The 26,227-nt window shown below is 34.4% G+C and overlaps 1 protein-coding gene across 1 annotated transcript in view; it reads left to right on the top strand.

The window, feature by feature from the left end:
* Window positions 1-1,032: 1,032 nt before the first annotated feature.
* Window positions 1,033-26,227, top strand: part of LOC120333377 (uncharacterized) — a 31,691-nt gene continuing 6,496 nt past the window's right edge. The window contains exons 1-38 of the mRNA XM_039400785.2: window positions 1,033-1,162; window positions 1,513-1,567; window positions 1,882-2,036; window positions 2,449-5,367; window positions 5,644-5,763; window positions 6,340-6,501; window positions 7,008-7,159; window positions 7,664-7,822; window positions 8,311-8,500; window positions 8,588-8,698; window positions 8,980-9,254; window positions 9,823-10,009; window positions 10,098-10,224; window positions 10,525-10,590; window positions 11,088-11,281; window positions 11,631-11,858; window positions 13,124-13,220; window positions 13,308-13,556; window positions 14,281-14,433; window positions 14,553-14,679; window positions 15,495-15,612; window positions 17,263-17,378; window positions 17,611-17,838; window positions 18,257-18,433; window positions 18,996-19,221; window positions 19,297-19,427; window positions 19,736-19,944; window positions 20,409-20,579; window positions 21,233-21,355; window positions 21,447-21,642; window positions 21,785-21,980; window positions 22,195-22,389; window positions 22,943-23,081; window positions 23,521-23,657; window positions 24,338-24,411; window positions 24,882-24,992; window positions 25,402-25,527; window positions 25,919-25,981. Of these exons, the coding sequence (XP_039256719.2) occupies window positions 1,120-1,162; window positions 1,513-1,567; window positions 1,882-2,036; window positions 2,449-5,367; window positions 5,644-5,763; window positions 6,340-6,501; window positions 7,008-7,159; window positions 7,664-7,822; window positions 8,311-8,500; window positions 8,588-8,698; window positions 8,980-9,254; window positions 9,823-10,009; window positions 10,098-10,224; window positions 10,525-10,590; window positions 11,088-11,281; window positions 11,631-11,858; window positions 13,124-13,220; window positions 13,308-13,556; window positions 14,281-14,433; window positions 14,553-14,679; window positions 15,495-15,612; window positions 17,263-17,378; window positions 17,611-17,838; window positions 18,257-18,433; window positions 18,996-19,221; window positions 19,297-19,427; window positions 19,736-19,944; window positions 20,409-20,579; window positions 21,233-21,355; window positions 21,447-21,642; window positions 21,785-21,980; window positions 22,195-22,389; window positions 22,943-23,081; window positions 23,521-23,657; window positions 24,338-24,411; window positions 24,882-24,992; window positions 25,402-25,527; window positions 25,919-25,981 (8,505 nt within the window). The 5' untranslated portion in view covers window positions 1,033-1,119. The remainder of the gene's footprint in view (window positions 1,163-1,512; window positions 1,568-1,881; window positions 2,037-2,448; window positions 5,368-5,643; window positions 5,764-6,339; window positions 6,502-7,007; window positions 7,160-7,663; window positions 7,823-8,310; window positions 8,501-8,587; window positions 8,699-8,979; window positions 9,255-9,822; window positions 10,010-10,097; window positions 10,225-10,524; window positions 10,591-11,087; window positions 11,282-11,630; window positions 11,859-13,123; window positions 13,221-13,307; window positions 13,557-14,280; window positions 14,434-14,552; window positions 14,680-15,494; window positions 15,613-17,262; window positions 17,379-17,610; window positions 17,839-18,256; window positions 18,434-18,995; window positions 19,222-19,296; window positions 19,428-19,735; window positions 19,945-20,408; window positions 20,580-21,232; window positions 21,356-21,446; window positions 21,643-21,784; window positions 21,981-22,194; window positions 22,390-22,942; window positions 23,082-23,520; window positions 23,658-24,337; window positions 24,412-24,881; window positions 24,993-25,401; window positions 25,528-25,918; window positions 25,982-26,227) is intronic.

The following is a 26,227-nucleotide window of genomic DNA, read 5'->3' as shown; positions in this document are numbered from 1 at the left end:
TGGCAATTGTAAATTATGGGGAGAAGTTTTCAGAGCTCAAGAGTCGTGGAAACGACCATGAAATAAATTCGGTTCAGTTGACATATCATTAGAAGTAAAACATATAAGGACGTTTACCAATAATAAGAAATTTTGGTTTGGAGCACTTCTGTCACTCGTACAATTTTCCATTGTCTACTTCGCGTGACACAGAAGAGTTTTCTGTCCTATCATGAATGAAATACTCTGTGTGAAATTAATTGAATATTCTATAATTACATGGTTACGATATGTTTTCGCATCACAAAAGAAAACTTGTACGTTATTGAAATAGCAGTTTTATTGTTGGTTGAACAAAGATAGGTAATGAACGTATGCTTTCATATTTCTAGGCTAAATTATAAAACGTGTCGGGCATTAAGGAATACAGTCCTATGCGAGTGGGACATAATGGATGTAAAATAGCGTTGTTTGCATTTTTCGAGCATGATGCCATGAGCGTGGTCGAATTATTGAAATATCATAAACGGCAACCTTGATCGAAAAAGATTTTATGATAAAATCATTATATATATCAATCAACTCTAGCATAGGTCTACACTGCTAGGCTATAAAAAAAAAACAGGCACTGTTTAGACAATTTACATTATTAGTGGCATTATATTCAAGGAATTGTTATTTGAAATATAAATATGAGTGAATGTTCTCCCGACAGCCACAAAGTAGGCCGCAATGAATTGATGTGTTAATAAAACGTTAGGATGTGCTTTTAATATGTATGTAAAAACTTCGCATAATTTCTAATCTGACTTTGTTCCATATGTTTGTGGGATTTGGTGGATTTTAGTGAAAGTATAAAGATCATGTTACTGCTTAGAAATTTCTAACTAGCCTGTGAAATAGATAGGAGGTCTAGCAGGATTTGCAGCCATTCAAATAACAATACTCGCTTGGAGTAATGACTACCGGTATGAATCATACACGCTGTGATCGGCACGCTGCACCGTGATACTAAACGAAATACAAAGCTTTTTTACTTCCTTTACTAGATTATTACTTTTATTTAGATAAAGCACCTAAATCAGCATTCAAATAACTCTAGACTAGACCAGAGAGTGTCCTCTTCGACGCAACTCCATCATGGCGTTGGTGTTATTAGGGACAATAACGATACTTGTTCTGAGTAAGTCTTTCTTTATTTATAGGTCTTTAAGCACCTTAGATTTAGATCACGATGGTATAAAGTTTAATAGTAGATGATAATTGAATTTCATGGAAGGTCATAGTGGGATAAAATTAGTTATATATATTCTTGAATAAAAATAAACTAGCCTCAAAATTAATTTATAGAATAAATTGTGACTAATACCGATTATGTCACTCAAACAAATCTTTTACATGCCATAAGTGTACGTTGTTTCTTGGTAACCATGATCACCAAATTTGATATGTTATCACAGCAAAGTGGTGATGCCATGTTGCGACTTTTCACGTTTCAAAAAAAAATGTTCAATATTTTTTTCTGTATTCTAGTTTCAACGTCACTGTCGCAGGAGCATAACTTTAAGCCACCGTATTTTGCGACCGGGTAAGAAAGAATATTTCTATGTACTTGACATAAAATACTCATTATTTTTTCGCCCATTTGGATTATAATCAATCCCTTATTCGTACATTCCTACATTCGAACTCGCAGCTCTAGTAAAAGTTTACTGTTGCTGATGTAATTTACTACAGTTGGGAGCTTGATTTGTAACTTTGATATGAATAATCAGATTTCTGTGTAGGTCACATTGACTACTTTTATACGGCTGTGAGTTATTCGGCTTCGTGCATATTAATTTGATAATTTGTCTCTTGTATTTTATAAACTTAACATGCATTTCTGTTTACGTTCTCTAGCAAGCCCCCGATTCTTCAAGCTGTAAACGCGACTGCACAAAAGGATGATAAACTTCACATTTTCTCGATATGTCCGGATAACTTCGCAGCTTGTTTGAAAGGATGCCCGTATAACATATCTCGTGTTAGACGGTGTATTACTTGCAATTGCCAAGGTAGTTCACTCTATTTTATCTACTTAAATATGATCGATGCATCAATATGACATTGTAAAATTTTGTTTTGATGATTTCATGGCTATTGCAATAATTGAAATTCCTAACCTATAATTGACAACTGAAGAAGGCGCATTGGCAAAGAATAATTTTAGGAAATGAGGGTAAATGAGATGCATTTATTAGCAATAGATCTTCAGCCAACTGAATCTCCGGGAAACTAATAAAAACGTTGAAACATCCCGTATTCGGTAATCACTCAAATTTTGACTTTTTGGATTTTGACTATTTTGAAGAAAAGAGTGCCGCAAGACATTATCAATATTGTAGAAATGTTCATTTGTAGTCATTTGGGTATCGAAACCCCTTACTGTGCAACCTACCACTTGCTTTATTTACATCTCAATTCTAGGGATTCCATCGGTTGGAAGTGGAGGAATGTCGCTTGGTCTTAACTTTACAGGAACAAAAATGAACATGAGTGTTAGTGGCCAACAACCAAAATTTGTTCGCAAGATTGCGGTTGGACCTGTCACCCTATTCATTGGTAGTTACGATTCCACTTGGTGGAAACATGCATTTCCAGGGGCTCAAATCTTAAAACAGGGTATTTCCGGACATCCGTACGTTCTTTATGACATAAAGAAAAACAATGTGACCGATGAAGACAGCCTAATGTACGTGAAAGAGAACCTTCGTGACGCGAATTTTTCTCATCGACCGATAGTTCTTCCCGTGGCATTTTTGAAACCAAAAAGTGGCGTGGCATCTAGTTTTGACGCTTTCAAAAGACAGATGCACCAGGGTGTACTTCACTTACCCTTTAAAGTGAATGCTTCAAAGACACATCCTCTTCCAGCTGTTGCTTTTCCAAATTGCATGTTAATGATGAATGATTCGGATTTGGTGCAAAATAAAACGATGTTGTATCTTTTAACACGGCTTTTCTCAAATCCATCCGTTTCCCTCCAGATTGGTAAAATTATTCAAAAACTTTCACCCGGGAAATATCTCAATCTTACCAATGTGATGTCTTGTGTGAACAAAACGAACGAGTTTATGGGCAACGGTACAAAAATGAACATAGAAAAGAGGATTCTGAAATTTTTGAATCGATTTTCTGCTTCACAAGGAAATCATTCATTCTCAAAGCTACTTGAACAAATGAACGGCACCTTATTTTCAAGCAATTGTAGTGATTACAATAGAAACAAAACTCTTAGATTTCGCGTATTTATTCAGAAAATGCATAACGCAAGCCTAAGGAACAGTGATGCAGAAAAACTGGATTCGTTTAGGCGTCTTTTGGTTGAAATTCATAAACTCGATCTTAATGTTACCACATTTGTCTGTATCAAAGAACATGTACGGCATTCATTGATGGAATTTCTCAAACATCTAGTTGAAGCATTAGGAAACGGTGACCCGACTATCACACCTTTACCGATTGCAAATAAAGATCAAATGCTTGCCGATATAATAAACCGCTATACAAACGGTAACGTTACTTTTGATACTGTTCTCCAAGCACTGAAAAACGAAAGAGGGCTAGACAAGGAACATTACTTAAGTTATACAAACTTTGTGGAACTGATTAAAAGGCTAATACAGATTTCAGGAAACAGTTCAAAATATTCCAGGCCAATGATTTCAGATCTTATAAGGGATGATATGAAGTTCAAAGATGCCATCATGGATTTTTATGATATTCATACTGAAATCTTAAAACCTGGTGTCGGCGGTATAAAAGAATTGCTCTCTAGTTTAATGAAGATTATTAGCGGTTCATATGAAGCGAGCGACCTATCTAAAGCGAGCTACCCATCTGAAGAATCAAAAACATACAATCCCCGACTGGTTGCAAAGGTTATACAAAAATATTCGAAAGAATTCGATAACTTTTTAACCTCGTTGAAAATGATTATGGGAGATGCGCTTTCATTTCCCAGATCTGTTTCTACTGCAGTCAACAATTTTGAAACCTTGATCAAAAATCTGAAAAGTTATGCATCTATATCGAATGAGAATGATTTGACTGAAAAGCTTGCAAGTTTTGTTCGTAGCCAAAGTGATTTTATCGATCCTGTTACCGAATTTCACAAGCATGCTGATGTTCTGAAAAGCTCACTCGACCTGAATATTGCAGTATTAAAATTTGCGACGGAACTCTGGGATGCCATCAATGCGAAAGTATTTCTAAATTCCACAGATCACGCTCGGCACCAAAACGCAACATTGTCTGATTGTATTTTAGAAAACTTATCCAATTATACCAGAACTATAAAACTTGTTGATGTGATAGAAAACTTGGTAGACATATTTTGCAACGCGTCCCAAAAAAATTTGGCAGCATCGGTCAAGTATGAAATGAAGGAAGAGAAGGAAAAAGAAATGCCTGAAGCTGATGAAATGTTTGAGATACCTTTTACGGAAGAAATAAAAGCTGATGGAACTGATATCTGCACGACTTTAAAGAGAACCCTGAATGCCTCTAGCATGTCACTAAACATGACGTTGGCAGAAGCAATTTCAAAATTCCAACAATCTGTAACTTCAATGGTTGGAGCTTCAACAATGAATGGGGGATTCAATATGCCTAACATCGCCGAAATGCAGCATGGTAATAAGCCCGATGATATTCCAGGCTATTATGATAATTATAACAAAAGTTTTGATTTCGCACAAAGTGCGATATCGTCCAGTACTGTGACCAGCGCTTCTGTAAGGAGCTGCGCGGAAAATGCGGTTCCTGGTCTAGTATTACCCAGAATGTCTGAAACAGAAACAAATCACACCCGTGATATACCGATATACTTCAAAACAGCATCAAAATGGACGGATAGCTATAAAAATGTCGATTTTATGAAGTCCGACACGTTTTGGGGTATGTTGTGGATCAACGTTGGCCCAGACTTCAACACATCCAGCTTCATGATGAGTGTATTGGAAGGAAATGGTATCGGTAAAAACAATAAAACCGACAAACCTCTCAAAGAAAACAAAACAAGACCAGAATATGGAAGGGTAACGACCATGCCAACATCTGTAAACGAAAATGTAACAATCGCCATCAAACCATCTTCGATTCCACTGAATATGAACGATAAAATTGAAGAAAAATTTGTACAATCGGATGAGAACGGTACCATCAATGTCAAATCAAATCTTGGATCTGACGTTACTCAATGGGTTTCAAGAATTACCGCCGGGATGTGGATTGTTAAAGACGATCAAAAAGAAAGAAAAAGAAGATACACTGAAGAGAAAGAAGAAACAAAAGACTTTTGCGCTGAAAATCTTCCTGAAAACTGGAGATGCTTGAAATACGAAGGTGAACTTGAACTACAAATTTAATTTATTTCGTTTGTTTATACGATGTTTACAAGTGGTTTCTCTCTGAACAAGACCGTTTACAAGCAGCCACACTGATATCTAAAGATGTGTATGTAGCTACTACTACCGGAATCCTAAGTTCCGCATTGCCTACCCAGTTTATTAAATTCAGATTCTGGCGATTTGAACTTTGAACCCGAGATGTGTAATCTGATATGGCAACGCAGTTAAGTTTATTAATATTTATATAAGAAACAATTTGTTTCATTTACAGATACGTTCAGCTCCGAAGCTTCGTTACGTTTACTCACCAAAGGAAATTCTATTGGTATCGGAGTGTTAGCCGTTGCACCGGCAAATAACTACAACAATTCATTTGAAGAATTGTCAAAAGGTGAGGAAGATGTTAACAAAGTTTATCAATCACAAAAAAGATAAAAATAAAAACTGCTGTTTTTATAATTTTTTGAAAGTTGTCCGTCATCTGTTTTAGACAGAAATCTTTGGTAATATACAATTTCGAGAAATAATTTATTTGTAATTGCCGATTTTTGTACAGCAAGTGGAACAACTTTTGTCTATAAAGACATGAATTCTACAATATCCTTGTGCGATATTTTAAGAAAAAATTGAAGGTTAATTTGGTTTATTGACAAATTTTACTTTTTGGACCATGTGTATAAAATATTTGAAACATGTCTCTTAAATTTTTCATCAAATGTGAATTGCTCATAAACTAGGTTGCTAATATTCGAGGTCTAGATACAAGTGTGGCCTTCATGTCATTCTTTCTAAAAAGGAGGCCAGTCATTGGTCCATGGCATCACGAACAGATTTGTTTATTGTTTCGCTTAGAAGCCTTTAGCTAAAGAGTCATTTTGTATTTTGATAATAACGTAATGGTTTGGTCCTCAGACACACATGGCCATAGTTATGGAGAAGATAATATTCATATTTTACTTCATTTCAGTGAAAAATTTGATTGCACTGTCTTTACCATCAAAAATCGATGCCAAACAATTGACGTTTACTTTGAAAAAAGTTTCGAACTTCTACGATTTCAAGGCAAGCACAGGAGCTTTGATGAATTTGCGAGACTTTATTGAAATTAACGAAATTGTTGGCTCAAAAGGTTTGATTATTACATTATATTTCATATTACTGTAAATCAATGACAGTATCTGCCGATATTATATTTTATCTCGTGTCGTGGCAGTCTGATTTTTATCTTTCCTCTTCTGATAGTTTTGAACAAACTTGCATTTAAAATCGTGTAACATTCGAATATGTAAAAAAGTTTGCAAACTCGCTAAATTCTCTGCGATCGTGCTTTTGGTATACATGTATGTGTATAGTTATATTATATAACGTATAAGTCCTAAACTGGTATTATACTTGTGAAGGGTACATGTAGCACAACTCAGGCCAGTGAGGTCTTGAACATGTATTCCGTCTCTGTTATAATGTTTAACTATTTGAGCAAATAAACATATATAGATACATCATAAAATCCACTTTTATTTAAAACTCAACTTTTGCGAATAAGCTCTATTTACATCATACTCTGTGTTGTTGTATACACCCTGTGAACCACAAGATCACACTCGTCATTTATGTAATTTTTTCTGTTTTGGTCAGTGTTTGAATCGTTGAAAGAATTCGGTATTTCGATGTACCTTCCATTTGGTCGATTCTTAAATTCGATTATTGATCGTGTTGTGAATTTGCCTCGAATAAAAATTCTAATTAGTGAGAAGATTCTTACAAGTGACCTAAAGATTGAGTATAAGGTAAATTACTTTCCATATCACAAACTGACATTATAGTTAGCATTGTGTAGTCAATGCCATAAATACGACATTTTAGAATCGTCAGACCAAAAGACCTTTCCTATTTTGCAAAAGAACGGTAGACTACGTCTAAGTACCCTCTTTTATAAATAATTGAGAAGCATATGATACAAATTGTGTTGCTCCAGAAAATCACATTTTTCAAAATAAGAAATATAGGTGGGCCTACTAAGAGCCAATTCATCGAAATATCCACTATTTGTTGTTTTACAATTATTTTACCGATTTATTCAAGTTTTGTTGCTTCCCACTTTTGCATTACTTAGAAGTAAGATAGCAATCACAGGTGAAATATTCTGACCTTTTTCTTCAATTTCAAATCTTATTCCCTATTTCCAAGTGTTTGCACACTAAAATACACCCTTTTTTCCATTTTGCTTCTACAATATGAATAGTGATTGCTATTTTAATGCTTGACTTTTAATCTGATCAAAAACGCTGCAGGATAATAAAATATCGGCTTGGAAACTTTATACTCCAAGAATTGGCGCTGTTAGTCTTGCTGGACAAATCAAAATCACCGTTCGAAGTGGATTCCAACCAGGAATAAAGGATTTGATGATAAAACTTGATGACAAGAACATGGTTACATTAAAAATAAAGGTATTGCTATCTTTGAAACTAAAATTAAAATTGTGTTTTCTAAACTCAATTAACATTAACATTTTGTACCGAATTACTCCAAAGCATTCTTTGTTAAGCATGATTCATCGTTGTGCTCGTTTCTTTATCATCATACATCAATGAATCATGCTTGTCGTGTGTATGAATCCACAATGCATAACAATGGTATCGGTCATAAAACTGTTTTGTATACTGTAGGAAATAAACTTGTATGACTGGTAGTCATGTGCACTTATATTGACATTAAATTTTAAAAATGTAAAACTGAAATAACTTCAAAACCACATGCCTAATACATTGATTTGTGCTATTGGGGTGATGTTACGCATTCACGTATTTTGCTGGATAAGTCAAATTAGTTTCACGTATTTTGCGTAAGATATGCGTGAGCTAAGAATTAAGATTATACGTGAAAATTTCACACATTCCTTCATTTTTATTCATTACTTTTATTCATATATATACAGATTTCAGGCGTTGCAAAAAAAATTGTGTTGACTCTACCAAAGCACTATCGACTTCCCGCCGTTCCCTTCAACCTACGTGATTATGCAGGCTTCAAAGTTGGGGATGTCGTTACGTCAATCATGTCGGGAGGCGACGAAGACGGAGCAATTATAGGTTTAGCATTGGCCAAGCCAACAACAAGCAAAATAGGTATATATACGCAAATAAACGAAGAAACAGATTCCCTTTTTCATAATCCACAGCTGTCAGATGGCATCAATTTTTATATATTTTCAGGCCAATGGCAATTCCATTGTGAAACATGTCAAAAATGGACGAGCCTTATCAATGCATTTGGCGTAGAAAAACCTGCAACTCGAAATAGAAGACAAATTATTGACAATACAGGTAATATTTAAAACCTTTAACTAACTTGCATATATACACATTTAAGCAGAACGTTTGTGCTATCCTAATATTCATTGCTTGATGTATAGGTTTCATAACTGTTGTGTTCTAGTCCTAGTAAAAGATATCATGATCGATCTCTCGCCATCTCGTCCATTGTCAATGCCTGTGGTTTTCAAACTTCATGAGCTCACTTCAAATTATTGATCTTCCTTCATTAAATTGTTGTTATACGCTTGATATGAACCGGCATTTAATCTTTGCTATTTATATTTTCACAGAATGCTTTTATAAAGCTGGAACCACCGCCAAAATTATTCTCCTATCGACTGAAACTAGGTTGAAATTTATACCGGACAAATTAGACTATTTCTGGAAGTCTTCAGAAGCTTGGTTAAATACTGTTATTGATTTGTCATTGTTCAAAATATCTAAACCAGATGGCTATGTTATGGCCAATGACACTTTTTATGCGAAAGCCAAATCAGTGCTGGAGAATGCTGGAGCCATAGTTGTTACTGGTACCTACAAGCTTGACCCTAATTGTGATATAGACGTAAGTGTGCGACTAAACTTTTTAATTTTTTAACTCGAGTAATATGTATGCCTCGTAGTAGTATTCCAACATTCTGCATTATTTTTTTTTATTATTTTAATCTGTGTTTTTGCGGTATGTACTTCAAAGTTTAAGATATTTCAAAGTAATAGAATCCGCTGTTGTTTGGAATATTTAGCGCCGAAATTATCCTTTTACGCTATTGAATTTCCAGGTGGATGTCTCTGATTCACAAAACTCAGCACTGTTACCAGTCCCCAATTCACATGTGTTACCTACCCTCCCAGTACTAATATTAACAAATTTGTGTCCATGCACTTAAATATGAGTCACATTGGCTAGCAAGCTAACAGAAATAGCATTTCAGACATAGAACCCTAGAACTATTTCAAATTTGTGCAAAATTAAATGCATTTGTTATTGCAAATCAAATTCAATCACCAAACACAACCGAGAAAGCTGGCAACAATGTATATGAATCGCCTCATCACAAGTCCTCACCATATTCAATTAGGCTGATAGTTCTGAACATTCACAAAATAGCACAACGTATTATTCTTTCGTGAAGGCACCTTATGATCAAAACCAAGTTCTTGATTTTACGAAACTATTGAGTGAAGAAAGAGTGAAGCTTAGCATAGAAAGATTGGGCTGTGATGGCAAACGATCATCGATGAAAGTATTAACAGATCGATGTGGAGTTTGCGGGGGAAACGGAAAGAGTTGCGTTGATTGCAATGGTGATATAAACGGAAGTAAGTTAATGCTATAAAAATGCATCATGTTGACTTTAAAATGATAATAATATCTAAAAATTTAACGTGGTTGCTTTTCTCCTTTCAGCTGCCTATATTGATCAGTGCAGAAAATGTGTTGGTGGTGGAACACGCAGGAAACCAACGAAACTTGACTGTGCGAATAGCTGCTTCAATACAAGTTATTACGATGATTGTAACTTCTGTCAAAAGAGGTAATCTGTTTAAAAAATAAAGTCATTTTTTCATAGATGAACAACATCACATGGTTAATCGTTTCTGCTATTCTATCATGTTTGCTTAAACACACTAAATTGTTTCTTGGCAAAGATATTTATAACACCAACTCTACCGAGTGGATTTCTTCTATAGTAGGATTTCTATTTGATAAGCGCTATTATTCACTAAGCTAAGGAATAGGTAGAAATCATCAAATCATGCCCACTACAGAAAATTCATTCCTGTCGTTAGGATCCACACATGCTAAAATTCATACATTTTTTTGTTCAATTTAGGGGTAAAGAGGCTAAAAATATTAAGGATTGCACAGGGATTTGCCATGGAAAAGCATATATAGATCGGTAAGTATGATATCGTTGTACTACTATTCGCAGTATAGGAATTGTAAATCAAAACAAGACAACAACTCTGAAATATAAATGTAGCGCGTCGCTACCGGTAGCTGAGAACTGAATTTTCTAAAACATCGAGGGACAGCGTGACGTAGGCGGACAAGCTTGGCGCGTAGTATAGTGTTCCCATATTTATAATAAAAAACGTTCCCATGAATTAGCATAAAACAGAAAAATTTAAGTCTTATGTTTTCTTTAATTTTGAAAATGTGAAATTGTTTGGGCCATAGCCTTGGATAAAATTAATTTCTCTCAACAACAACAACAACGAAGCATGTGTACGACATGTGTGCTGTAAGGTTAAATAAACAAAAAGTTCATTGAAAACACTGAAATATAAAAATTAATTTATCAGCCCCCGTTTACATTCATAAAAATATTTTATACGGCAATATACAAATTCCTTAATAATGATTTCAAATTTTGCATGTTTTTATTGTTTTCAGATGTGGCGCTTGTCGATTTGAAAACCGTAGTTTGGCTGAAGTCTTGGTTGATAAAACCAAAATTATTGACAAGTGTGGTGTTTGTGGCGGAGATAATACCAAATGTATTGGTTGTGATGGAATCTTAAACAGCCCGAAAAAACTGGATAGATGTGGAGACTGTAAACTTGAAAACGATACAACTTTTGATAAAGGTATTTAAAAAATGCCTTTCATTAGTTTTTTCGTTTTATTTTTTATTTTCAGTTTTGAATCACGCAAGTGATATCATTTTGTTGTACAATTATCAGATCATTTTTATGTCGTAAAATCACTATTTTGCTATGGGGTTACAGTATATGTAACATGTCATAATATGAGAGTTGAAAATATGAGCAAAAGCTCGAGGTTGTATATTAGTACCTGCTGAACTTACAAATGTGAAACTGCACTCATCATAAACTCTATATCACAGATAAACGCTAGGGAACTGGCATCCAAGTCTAACGTTACATTTACAATGTTATCCTAAATCTGAACTGATATCAACTTTTTCGGTAACAGGGTGTGGTAAAGTCTATTTGATAGACGGGACAATTCCTCCAGTTTTGGTCGTTCGCAAAATTGATGACGTCATAAAGTTTGCAATAACGGGTTATTTTGACACTTACGAAAAGGCTACATGCTCTTTGCACCAACTAGTACAAAACGGTAAAGTCGTACAACTAGGTGAATATGCGATCACCAGAGAACAAAGAACCATCAGTGTTAAAAAGGACGATGGTAAAACAGGTAAGTTGAAGTAGTAATCAGTCGGATATGGTTTAGTCCGGATTTGCAGAAAATTCAGGTCACAGTTCCGAAATGACAAAATTTGGACTATAAAATCTTTGGTGTTGATATAAGTTTTTGTTGAAAAATCTGGTAACTGACTTTCACTTTTGAATGACTAAAATTTCGACTCTGACATAATACTAATGAATTTTGACTCCATATTTCATACGGATTCACAAAAATTTTGACTCCGACTACAGCTCACAGTTCCAGAATGACAAAATTTAAACCCTAAAAACTTCAGTGTTCTTGTAAGTTTTCGTTAACAATTCCGACTCCGACAATGACATGATACTCCGGTCTCCGGGAATTCAACTATTTTTACTCTAGCTATTTGAAAATTTGAAACCACGACTCTGGATCCAACTTCAGTACCCGGAAAGCGAGAAACTCCAACTCAATTCGCTCACTTCCCAGGCCAATTGAAAACGTTATTCGTATGCTTATTATGTTTGGATGTATAGTGTATACAAAATGCAAAAATTCATTCTATAGGGGCATTGCGTTAATACATGCGTATATTGTATTACAAAGCTAAAATCGTTTTCGCTTTAGGCCCTACTTCCGTGTTTCACTAACTTCCGGAAAAGGTCAATAAGTTGAGAACGTATACAAACACAAGTCTTTTTACCACTATCAACTTTTATATCTGACGTAAAACGTATGCGTCTGTTGTTTTAATGACGCAAGACGTATACCGTTAACGTAAATGTATGACGTAAATAATTATAATCTTGTATGTCTGATATTTAAATTTTCTGATTATCTAAGATAATCTAATTTTGTAACTGTCGAAACATTCAAATTTTATGCAATTTAGTACGTGCATTGACTCACAATAGTTTTAATGAGGTCATTCATTCACCTACAATAAATAACCTTTCATCCTAGGTAATAGAAAAATTTCATAACTTTCACTTGTATTCAAATGTCATTCGGTTTGTCGTCTGTTTACAATTTCGCAATCAACAGAATTCTGTTCTGTTTTTGAGTTGGTTCACCCCTTCCTTTTTTAAATATAGATGGATCGTTGAAATGACAAGGATTCGAACTCGAACTATCTAATTTATATCTTATTCACTAGTTAGAACTTGTTTGTGATAGTCCTTCATTTCCTTTTTTTTCAGAAAACCTACTATTCAGTCCTCAGTTCAATTTTTTAAAACTGTATGTTACTATCAAATTCACATTAATTTATTCATTTTTCGCTTTTTCTGTTATAGTTCACGGTATTGCCATCAAGGTGAATTCAACTTCTCTTTTTCCGGATGAAGTGAAATTTACTAAATGGAATATTTCGTGTTCGTCAAGCGAAGACGGGTATTTGAATTACATGATATGATATATGTATATTCAATAACGGCAAAATTTTTCTAATTTCACCATTTTCTTATTATTTTTTGCTAGATATTCCAGCACGGCTAGGTATATGGTTCCCTTCATGGTACGCGATCTTAACCCTTGGTCACTGAAATCCATCGAGCCACTGTACTTTGAAGTCAGTCAAGGTGGCGGTGACGTCACAATCACAGGTGAAGACTTTCCGTCTAAAGATGAACTAATGTGCGTCGCACCACGTTACGTCTACGTGTCGCATGGTTCGTCCAAATCTGCAGTGAAACTGAAGAAGTTGCAAGTTATCAAAACGCCAACAACGTGAGTCATATATAACATATTCTATCAGGGGTTGTCAAGGTTTTTGGACCAGGGGCCAAAACTTTTGCCCACCTAGACTGGCGGGCCACGTAAGTGTGACGTAAAAAGTTACAATTTAAAAACAATATTCACAGTGTTACAAAAGCAAAAGTGGCAAAGCAAACAATAAGCCGAATTAAGTTTAATATCGATCTCAACATATTCCTCGATCTATTTTTTAGCAAAAGCATCAAACATTGGGTTTTAGTTTGGTTGTGGCAGCATCATGCGGGCCAGATTGAATTACCCAACGGGCCGGATTTGGCCAATCTTTGAATTGGCACCAGATGAGGTTCTCAGCACTCAAGTAAAAGCGAAAAGAGTACTGATACATGTAAAAGTCACGAGCGCAAATTTCCTTGATAACAAAGGCTCAGCTTTTTGCAGCCGAGAAGATCTAAAACTATTTTTGATCTCTCTAAATGATGATGCAAATTAGGATCTTTTGTACAAAGCCCCGCTACCAATAAAAATGTGAGATTTGGGAGAAACACCCAGCCATGTTTTAAAATACCAAATTAGTAATTATTTGCAATTTGCATTCCTAGCCCTCAGCCTAACCCTAGTTGGATGATTACTAATTACTAATTGTTTTGCTCAGTGGCGTTTTTTTTGTGGGAGGGCGAAAATTGTCACTGTAATCAAATATAAAAAGTAAATATTCTGTACAATTGATCATTTTCAGATATGTGAGTGACACTCAAGTCAGATGTACTTTTCCTAACGTGACGACACCAACGAAAATTCGAATCCACGTGATTCCTAAATACGAGGCCGAGAAATCATCTGATTGGGCAATTGCCCGTAACGTAGAAGACGGTTTGGCTTTTGAATTCAGGTAATAATATTGTGTTAAATCAAAACTCTGCCAGGTACACTTGGTAAGTACCAATCATAAATAACTAATATTTATAAAAGTTAGTTGTTCGTTATTAAGTATAAAATATGTTTCCATAGAGCTAAAGCGCCTGGAATCTTGGAAGCGCGACTCGGTGAAAGTTTATCGGAAATTGACGTGACCTTTGACACCGACATTAGCTTCATCAAAAAAGTAGGACCTGGTGCGGGATGTGTTGCTCTTGAGGTTTGTAAATTAAATTTAATTGGTTTATAGATATTATACCCCATATGAAACATATTGAAATAAAATACCAATAAAAAAATATGAAAACCAAAAATTACTCACAGTAAAAACGAGAAAGAAATGCTCAAATACTTTAACGTTGGTAAAATTACAGTCGAAATTTACTATACAACGATTTCGTCTACCCGATTATTACCGATTTCTTCTACCCGTTTTGAATGTGTAACGTACGGTACAAATAAATCGAAATTTAACGCTATAACCAGAGGCGTAGCCAGAGGTTGGTTTTGGGGGTCGCCCCCCTTTTTGAAATGTAAACAAAGCATCTTTCTGTATTATGCATAGCAATTTGTCGTAGCTTAAAACACTTTTTAGAGTTTCAGAATCCCCCCCTCATTCTTTGAAAATTTCTGCCATGATTATATCTTGGGCAAAGCCACGTCCATGTAATATTTACCAATTGAAATTTGGAATAGCAAGGTTTTCAACTGCAATGTAATCACGTCCAGACGCCAATTGATCCGTAAATTGCAGCGGCAATAAATCGAAATCTCTATTACTTTACTCATGAAGTTAATTTTTATTTTCGGGCGCACGAAGAAATTTACATATGCTTATTTGTATGGGAATTTACACCATGAAAATGACAAAAAACGAGCATACACAATAAAATTCCGCTGATTCAATTGTCAAGTAGCCCTTGGCACTTCAGTGGTCGTCCGAAACTTTACTCAGAGATCAGACTATTTTATTTCTGAGTGAGTGCGTTACCTTGACCCTAATATAAAATGTTTATTGTCATTCTGTTAATTTAGGAAAATCTTGATCTATTGGGAGAAAAGCCTTGGTGTATGATTAGAGGATCAAAATTAATAATACGACCAGGAAAGAAACCTGTTGCTATTGCTGCCAGCGGAAGAAGCTCAACCGATAGTAAGTAATTACTATTTATATAATTTTAATTATCATGTAATGATTGAATGATAATTGTAATTAATGTACAAAAAATGGGAATCATTTTCCTGTTGATATATAGTATAATATACTGTTAAAATTAACTTTACAATTATTATATTTCACAATTAATTTAATTATTTGATAAAATAATTTCCATATAATGATAATATAATTGTCATATCGTGATTGAATGATAATTGAAATTAGATACAGAAGAATTTGTAATTGTAAGTACGACAATGGGAATAATTTTCCTGCTGATATACACTCTTATAAATAGCTTATCAATTATTATATTTGATATTTAATTTAATTATATCATAAAAATGATATATTTTAATTCATATGTTTCGATAAAATTACAATTTTGCAGCGTTTTGGGGATGTCATTTAGAAACGGTAAAATCACAATAATCTATTGTTTTTTCATTTACCGAATAATTTTTTTTAGTAAAATTACACGTTATGTCGTAAAATGTGATGACATTTTCTGGTTTTATTTTTACACCAGTTTAATTACCACTGAAAATGTTTCATAGCACGTCAGACAAACTGGAATAAATTTTCAAAACTGGTTTAAAGGGTCGCTAGTTAAAAATTTGAAAACGTACACTAAAATATGAATACAACAAAGCTTCTGATTCAAAATGTGTTTTTTTAGAATCACTCCAAATACCATTTTGTGCTTTGGTATTAAAAAAACATTTGCGTAATTGGTTGCGTCAATTAAACAAATATAGTACAATTATACATTTGTAGTTATTTCCGCAAGGAAAAAGGGTCAAACAATGTTTTTTGACAAATCATATGACTCGTATTTGTGAGCGAACAATTGTTTCCTGAACACAATGAATTGGCAAGATAAAGGCAGTGTGATGTCATAGTTGAATTATGGGCTTTATATAAAGTATAATTTAAAGAATATAATCTATAGAAACTCATTTGCTATGGCGTAATTGTATTGTTATAAAACGATAATAATCCTAGCTGACCGAGATAATTACTTTTAATAATAAAGACCAGCACCGTGGTATAATGTATTTTGTAAGCGTAAGATAGTAATACTAACAAAAGGAATAAATGGTTACAATTATCGATTGTCGTTGTTAGCAACTTTTGTTATGGAACTCAATGAAAATGAAAAAATTAGAAAAATATGGAAAACATAATGGGATCTCAGTTTAGCCCCTCCCAGAGCACAAAAAATCCTTTCGCCGATAATATGTTTGTTTTTGTGTGGTTAAATATTTCGTGTTTCTGACCAGAGAATTCTTTATTCGCAATCGTCTCACACAAAATATGTCGAAGATTTTGACAGTTTAGCTGTGCCTCAGCGTCTGCTAAAATTTTTGTCGTTAGTCACCGTTGATTTCTTTCTGATTAGCAAATGCTACAGAAGTAATCAAGGAAGTCAATGCTGCGGGAAACACCCATTGGTGTCTGCCCCGTGCCTTATAATTTTTTTCTCCAATAAAAATATTGATTGATCGAATAATCGGTTTATTTATATTCGGTAAACGTAATTTCTTAGAACGTATTTGGCTATTCTAAGGAAAAAACTGGTGTCCAAACTGGTGTATGTCCTATGCTTTATACAAAGATTTGATATTATTATTATTTTTTCAGATTCAAGTATTGGTGCTATTGTGATAAAGGAAGGAACAATTGCCACAAGATCTTCAGATGGGGCATCACAACCATTCCCAAGAACTACTGTGCCGATATTAAAACCTCTTAAAATGGTAACCTAACTTTGGTATAATAAATAGAATAGACTGTGCTGGTATAGAGAAAACGTGGTTCTTTCCTAAAACACGTTCAGACACTAATTTAATCATCCTGTTAGTTGTTTTCATATACCTGAATTTAGATATATCTAAGCACATTTGAATTTTAATAAATTAATTTAGAAATAGATGAATCAATTATCAATTCCTTATACTCATGCTTCACTACTCTCTATTTCGATTCCAGAAACCGCCTGATGTTGTCCTCAGAGGACCAGTTGTTCTTGAGCCATGTGAGGAAGCCAATTTGATTGTTATAGCTTATCCAAATGTTGGTTTATGGCCTTTGACTTTTCACTGGTCGGCTGTTGTTGAGGAAAATCCTGTCAACAATACCGCTGATTCGATAACAGATTTTTTAGCAAAGCAAACGCAAGGAACCAGAGGAAAGCGAATATCATTCAAAAATTTCGAGGTGAAATTTGTAAGGCCGTTTGTCTCTATTTATTGATAAATATTTAGCCATGTCACGAATTTTTGATTCTGAAAAGAAGATTTTGAAACTTTTTATATGTACGAGAAATTTTGTATTCTGAATATTCCAACATTCTTTAGCTTAATAAATTCATAATATTGTAATTAGTCGCATGTACATTATTGCTACATCATCCTTGCATTATACGAATCCATCAGCGCAAAGTTACAGAATAGGGATGGCTGGTTATTCGCCTCTCCAAATCCTGACTAATAGGTATTGTAAATATACTACTAATTATCATATTTCATTTATTCACGAACATTTTAAACTTAGGGTTTTGTAGACTAGAATCCCTCATATTCTAACCATTATCAATATCCCGGATATCACGAAATTCTTGACTTTTATATTACAGGGAAAATTGCAGCCCGGTGCAAACTACACCATTTTGGTGAAAGTAACAAATTACTTTGGATTAGAAAGCAAAACGGCAGAATCATCGTTCCATATTCGATCACATTACTCGAGTGTTAGAGCGAGTATTTCTGATCGATTGTTGGAAGTGCCTTCTGATCAGGACATAACACTGAAGGTTAGAAATTGCTACTTTCTCGTTTAATTAATTACTAAGTGATTATGTTATATAATTTAATCAAAATTAATAATGTATCCCGGATTCAGAAAAATAATTACAAATGGTCCAATTATTTTATTTAATCATTAAAATAGGCAGAATAATGATTAGGAAAGTCTATATGAGTCAGTAGTTCGTAGCAATCAAGGGTTAGGAAGTTCTACTAACCTTTATTAAGGCCATTATTTTTACCCAATAAGTGAGAAACTCAACCACAACGCTCAAAGTCATCTGTTTATGACTAATTGAATAATTTTCTAATTACTTAATTACTTGAGTTGCCTACATGATCCTTAAATCAACGGAAACAACATGTCATTAGTAGTATGTGTTAGAACTAGTCGTCATAAATTATGTCCAAAATGCTGTCAGTTGTTTTATAAATTTGATTATAAACTATTTATTTGCATAATTAAATAATTGTAGGTGAATTGATAAACAATATAAAATAATTTAATATGGATAATTATATTTTTCAATTTACAACATCATTTATTTTTCATATTTTTAATGCCAACAGTTGAAAAGCAAGTTTCTGAAACCCATCTGCATTGGCGCAACCTCAGCCGTTAAAATGACTGCATCAAGAGCGGCAGAAATGACATTGAGTTACATTTGGGAAGCAGAAACAACAGATGGTATTTCCATACCAATGGATTCCGACGTAAATATTGAGGCTACAAAACGTAGTCTGAAACTTCCAGCAGGATTTTTAAAACCAGGAAATTACACGATTAAAGCAACTGGTAATGAGTTACTTTGCTTATCAATTTTCTTCTAAATCCTTTTCCTTTTTCATCTAATTTTTCTCTGTTTTTCAGCAATCTATTATGATGCTGATGTAAAACAGGGAGAGGCATCAGTGACGGCTACAATCATAGTTTCAAGTTCTCCAATCATTGCTCAAGTTAAATCTCTTTTTGGTTCGGTCATAATGTCCGACGAAGACTTGGTAAAAACAAGTTAAATTTGTTTTTCATTTCATCGAAAGCTAATAATTTCGTCAAGACATTTATCATAGCAGATTGACGATCTCGAGTTTGCGTACTGGACAGTCAGTTCAGTCACTCGATAGTAGTACCTACGTTTTGGTGGCGCGCTGTATAGGGTTTCACCTTAGCCTACTTACATATGACATTCACTTGCTTTGAGACAGATATATAAAGGTACACCATACTCCTACTGCAATTTTGATGAACATCACCAGTTTGACCAAATCTATTACTTCTAATTTTAACCAAACGTCTTCCCCCTATTCAGACATTGTACAGTAGAAGCAGGGATCCGGATGGAGGTACCTTGACGTATTCTTGGTCCTGTGAAATGCTGGATGGAGGAGGGCCGTGCCTTGTTATTAAAGAAGGAGCAACAGATATAGTTGAAATTGCAGAAGTAGCATTCGTTCGTTACTTATCATCAGACAAAGATACTTTGACAATACCAGCTAAACTTTTCAAAGAATTTTCTGAGTATGATAATCTCCATGAAATAATATTTGAACCTAATTCGTTATTAGACTGTCGCCTGTCACTCTTCTTCAATCTAATTTATTTGACACGAAGTGGAATTAGAGAACATTTCGTTAAATTTTTGTTGTTGTCTTATGTAAAAAATTGATTTTCTGTGTAACTGATGAACTGATTGAATTCAAATTTTCCTAACTTAAAGTTTATTTAAAATGCTTGGTTGGACGCTGTTACTGATATTTTACTTGTTTTAAATTTTCTTTGAGTTCGATGGGACCCGGCATTTAACCAAAAATTTGACTGTTTTATTTGGATTCATGAGAACACTTCTTATGAAATATGGAAACGATTTATTCCAACGCTTGTCCGCCGATATTTTCAGCGAATTAGAGTACTCTGCTAAGGTCTTATTGTACTATTACTCGACTGTCGTGTCTATGTATTTAATAATTTCTATCTTGTTTCAGTATGAAGATAACACTCATGGTGCGATCTGGTGATCGGGAAGAAACTTCTTCCATCAAAATAAGAATCAAAGATGCGAGTGATAATTTACCAACAATTCGAACTCGGCCAATTGCTGACGACCAAGCTTTTATACCGAGCAAACCTTTGCGAGTGAAGGCTACGATTACCGGGTAAGACTGTAGTTCCCAATCTCTTTCGATAAAAACCTGCCTTTGTCTATTATGGAACTCTTCATTCCTTCCTCGCTATGCGATGAAGCTCTGTTCTTGTTATTTGTTCAATCACAAACAGATTATCAGCTAGGTATACGGGCAACTCGCAGTCAAGCTTTTGTACAGTTCTAATTGTTTTATGTATCTCAATAATATTAAATAACTAAACAATATCTGTAAAACAACATTCAATTCAATGTAATATTTTCTTCCCCAAAACAATAAAATATCTTTCCGGTTCGGGACACTCTGAGGTAACCGTTCGTACTTTCTATTATTAAAAAACAGCTAGAAAAAATGTCTTCTGGTTTATAATCATAATTCTAAAACTAAATTTCCTGATGAAATCACTTGAAGTTATTAGACTACAAGAGAGAGATAGAGAAAAAGAAAAATCTCATTCCATTCTTTTGAGTGGAATTTGGATCTTTGTCTCTTGATTTCAATAACGTCATATTTTTGAATTCATTTTGGTGCTTTTTCTCTCTAAACTCATTTTCCACAGTAATTTACTGAATCAAATAGAAAGTCAGTTACTTTTTTAAGTGATCTTTAAGTCAGACTGCTTTTGCTTTTCTTTCTATCTTCCCATGTTCTACTGTTGCGTTCAGGAATGAACGTAAGACCTGGACGATGATAGTAACTTGGAGTTGCGTTGAAGAAGATGGTTATTCCTTCATCGAATTGTCTGACGCGGCTGTTACAACTCTTCAAAAAGAATTGGAGATAAACGAGTAATATTTGAATATCGATATTTTAATTATTTAATTAAATAATCGTTATCAAATTTTCAAATCTAATTTATATTTCGTTGTTAAACAATAGGAAGCCAAGCCGAATTGATTTGGTTTTGAAAAAAGGTGTTCTTGAGCCCGGTTCGAGTTATAAGTTTTTAGTTGAAGCTGTTCCAGATTTTACCATACATCCACTCGAAGAAGGGAAAGATGAATCAGATATGACTGTATATTCCGAAATAATCGTCAAGGTTATTGATGCTCTGCCCACTGGTGGAAATATTGTGGTATGTGTATTCATTTGTTCACTTATACTCTCCTATCATTGATTTTTTTTTCCCTATAACCAGCTGTTTTATTTTTTGAGTTCCTCTTTTTCGTTAGAATTTTTTTGTTCTTTATTACAGCTGAAATCAATTTATTTCTCAGGTTGAACCTTCCTCCGGGACTGCCCTTAGCACTAAATTTAACATACGAGCTGATGGGTGGGTTGGCGGTAATGAAAATCAACCCCTGATGTACAAATTTGCATATACAACCAAAAACGCTGAAGGAAAAAGAAGAAGTTTGACTTCTATAGGAGAGTTCAGTGATTCCTCGTCTGTATCGTCCTACCTACCACCAGGTAATCTATTATTAAGTGGTACTACATATTCACCCCACTCTTATTATTAATGTTGGTGCCTTTTCTCCGAATCGTATCAGAGATACAATGATGAATTCTGGCAATTCAACGAAACGCTCAATTGAGATGACAAGACTTTCGGCAAGACAATTCCGAACATTTATAACCAGTCAATCTTTTCAGAACCTGTTCTTAACTTTTCTCAAATTTTCAGGTGACCCAGATCGTGGTGATAAACTGGTTCTGTATTCATTTGTTCAAATCGGTGAAAATAAGAACACTATTGGTAGCGTCATAACTCAAGTCATAGTTTTACCCATTGCAAGTGATAACACAACTGGAAGTCCTGTAGTAGATGAAGAAGTAGTACAGGATATGGTAAACGAAGCCGTTCAAGCTCTTGTTGCAGGTATGTAGATTGTAGAGACTTCAATTTACAGTCTCTCGCTTTTGTATCTCTTCCGTCGGGGCGGCAACAATGGGCGATCAAAAGCAAAAGTCATATTATCTTGGCAAACGATGCCGTACGTGAAGAAACTTGTTTTACATTTCTCTTCTGTTTCATGCCACCATACAAACGCGGATGTCAGGCGATGTTCGCTTTGATTTTTAGAAGCGATTATTTTTAATCAGTGCTGCACTATGGGCTATATATTTCTCAGAGATCTTATGCGAGCAATCACGCAATTTTTACGGCAGAGTGTTTGTATCTAGCTTTACAAAAGCGAAGTCGGAAATTAGAATAAAAGCAGAATCGACTGGTAAACATTATGCGCATCTGATATCAAATCAGAGTCCAGATACAAATCTCGTACTTCCCTAATTTTTTCTTTTCTTTTCTGCTCCATTTTATCTTCCACCTTTTTCTAATTTCTATTTCTCTCTCTTGCTTTTCGGTCTCTCTACTTTCTTCTTTATACCTCGATCGATTTATATATTCAAACAACTTGATTTCTTTGCAGGAGACAGATCTGAAACATTCTCAAAAGTTCTTCTTATTGGAAAATCAGTTGGTGGCGATAACGTCAGAAAGAAAGAAGTTCTAGACTTGGCAGAATCAGCAATAAAGCAAATGAATTCATTTACTCCATCATCTGAAACGTAAGCACGCATAACCAGAGCTGTGAGATCCGGGGTCGAAAAATATTGACTCCGATATCGATTTTGATAACAAAGACATTGACGTATGTAAACCTCTTCTAATAAACTGTTATGGACGCTTAGTAAACTTGATGCCGTATGAGTTTCTGACAAAAATTTTTACTTTTATTATTACCATTGAAAGTATGAAATTCCCACTCTGAAAATTTAAAATTGTCGACAATCCCCACTGAGAGCGAGGGAGGACTTTGCGCGAAACCTTATGCGGGTTAGTATAGGTATAAGGTTCTAGGTAAATAATTAGTCACTGACGGTTTGGGCGTTCAGGTTTTTTCAGAAAAATCAGCAAAGCGGACAAGAGACCAAGCAATCATATAAGATTTCCTTCTCCGGGCAAGACCTTTTTATATAGATTTACGACGTAATGTTTTGTTTTCAGCGATGCGTTAGACGCTCTGGAATCGGTATCGAGCGTGATTTCAACATTTAGTGACGGTGATTTAACTACTTCATCTGAATCTAAAGAAATTGCTCTGAATGTGATAAGCAGAATTTTGAAAGATCTTTACGATCAAGGTGAACTTTACAACATGTCATTTTTTATCAAAAGTTCAAACTTTTAAAATTGTAAAAATTTCGGTAAAATGAGATTAGTGTCTAGATTTGAATTTTTACTTTTTACTCAAGTGAATTTGAGGGTACTCCCGTAGTGTGTGTACCAGGTTAGGGTTAAGCCTTAATTTTATTTTGATTTTCCCTATTTTCAGTTCTATTCCGAGTTCGGGGATCGTCTGTGTTAGCCAAATGAATATACCCCATGCCCATAGGTCTCAGTCCTTTTACACACCTTGATGTAAAGTAGGCGAACAAAATTAGTTACCTCCATGGTACATACACTTCTGGAGCGCCAATTTGGGAATAGATAAAAATCTGATAATGAATGCACCCAAGTACAGGATGACCCCAAAGCAAAAACAAAAAAAAAGACCAAAGTCATTTAGAACATGTTCTAGAGAGAACACAACCTTTATGAAAAGTTTCCTAGATTCCTGAAACTTATGTTTACAATCATACACAAACAGAAGTTAACGAGTTAAATAAATGTTATTCATTTTTATATATAATTAATGAAGATATTTATGAGTTCTGATTTTTAGTCACCCTGGGACGATGCACTTATACAATTTCCATTTTTTTGCTCATATAAATAAAAATACATTTTCCTGTTAAACTATCCATTATATATATATATACAGCGGATTCTTCATCACGCAGACGACGTAGAGCAATTGAAACGGAATCCACTGTAAACACGATTCCTGTTGATATGGTCAGTAAGCTTCTGATAGGTTGGGATAAATTAAATAACGAGTGCCATCTTTTTCCATTAAAAATGTTGTTTAGTTTTTTTTTTAATGTTAAAGATACTGTTTGAAAAAATATGTGCTTTCCACATTTTCTACAGTGCCTAGTAAAAAAGCACTTTATACAGGCATAAAAAGATAATACTGTACAGAAGGTAGAGAGAAGTCCAAATTCAACCTCGAAATACCCCACTGATCTTGGATATATAGATTGCCACCAACGACGAGCCCATTTCAAGCATAACTAGTATGAAACATACAATCTATTGCCCTTAAGTAGTTCTATATTGTTGCAAAAAAATGACGACATGTTTAAAAATCCCCCTCCTATCCATGAGTAGTTTTCCATAACTGATTTATAGGTATGTTTGCTACCGATATAATTTTATGATTTTAATTTGTTATCATATCGAGTTATCATATATATTGTTTACAGGCTGAAAGAATGTTATCTCTATTCGATAATATTTTCCTGTCGCCTGGCAATGATGCAACTCTGGTAGCTAACACGAAGATCAAATTCAAAGAAGATACTGAGTTTATTATGGTAATTACATCGAAATGATACCTTTAAGAATCGGCTTACTGGCTTCAATCAATGTTCGATTCGCACCAGAGAAACTTCTTACTTCTTCATCCAATAGGACTAAGTTTTCGCAATGATACAGTGTGATTATTGTGTATAGATAGGGTGCCGTACCATGCATAGTCAAAATTTGTCCTTATTTCTAGGACTTTAGGAGTTTGTCCGTGTTATTAGAGTTTGTCTTTATTCTGAAGCTACGTCTTTTTTTTTATCAATGAAATAAACACAACTTAAAATCAATATTTGAAAACAAATTTCACAGGTGACGACGTCTCTTCAATCGGATAGTGATATTTCGTCGTAGTTTCCATCTCGGGTACTATAAACGTTCTTTCATTTCTGTATTGTAATGTTTCCGTATTTTTTGCAGAAATCTTTCTGCAATGCTGTCGCCTACGATGAGCCAATTCAAATCGCACAGACTGATTATTCATTGGTCGGTTCCAGGAAGGTACCAATGCCGTACGGAGATTCATATGTTACAGGCCCACTTTTGGTGAGATTTTATGTCAAAATACGCTTTTATTTTCAAGGTTTGAGGTTATACGTCATTATTTTTGATTTTCGAAAAATCTAGTAGATTTCATTAATTAATATTCAATAAACTTGAATGGATTTATAATGTTTGGGAAATTTTAATGTTTACTCCTAAAAAAGTTCTCGATTACTTAGGTTTATGCATAGTTAGCTACTACTAGACTCAAAAGGGTAGAAATATTTCTAAATCTACCTAGCGCGTGCCATGCCATGCGCGTGATGGTGGATGTTTGGTTCTATAGAATTTCGTTTTGAACAAAACCTAGGAAGCTGTAGTAGTGTATACTTAGGGATATACTACATTTCTAGAACATCATGATTGAAATTTTTTCTTGTGTGTTTTTCTACAGTTTTCGTTCAGCGAGGACATCGAAGCACAATATTCTAACTGGCGTTGCGATCCTTCTACAAATGTATGTATTTAATATTAGTTTTTAAAGAAAAAATGAAAATAATTTTTACTGTTATTTGTCTGCCTTCTAGGTGTCTCTTTTTTATGAAAATGACATTTTCCAAGTTCGTATTGAATACAATACAGAATGACCCATGAAAACAGAAACCAGGTCATTTGGAACGTATTCTAGAAACAACATAACTTTTGTGCAAAGCTTCCTAGATCACTGAAACCTTTGTGTTAGATAATTTTCTTCATTTTCGTA

This window comes from Styela clava, chromosome 13, assembly GCF_964204865.1.
Source record: "Styela clava chromosome 13, kaStyClav1.hap1.2, whole genome shotgun sequence".
Classification (NCBI taxonomy): domain Eukaryota; kingdom Metazoa; phylum Chordata; class Ascidiacea; order Stolidobranchia; family Styelidae; genus Styela; species Styela clava.
Note: the sequence above shows the minus strand (reverse complement) of the source record. Positions and strands in the feature narration are given on the sequence as shown.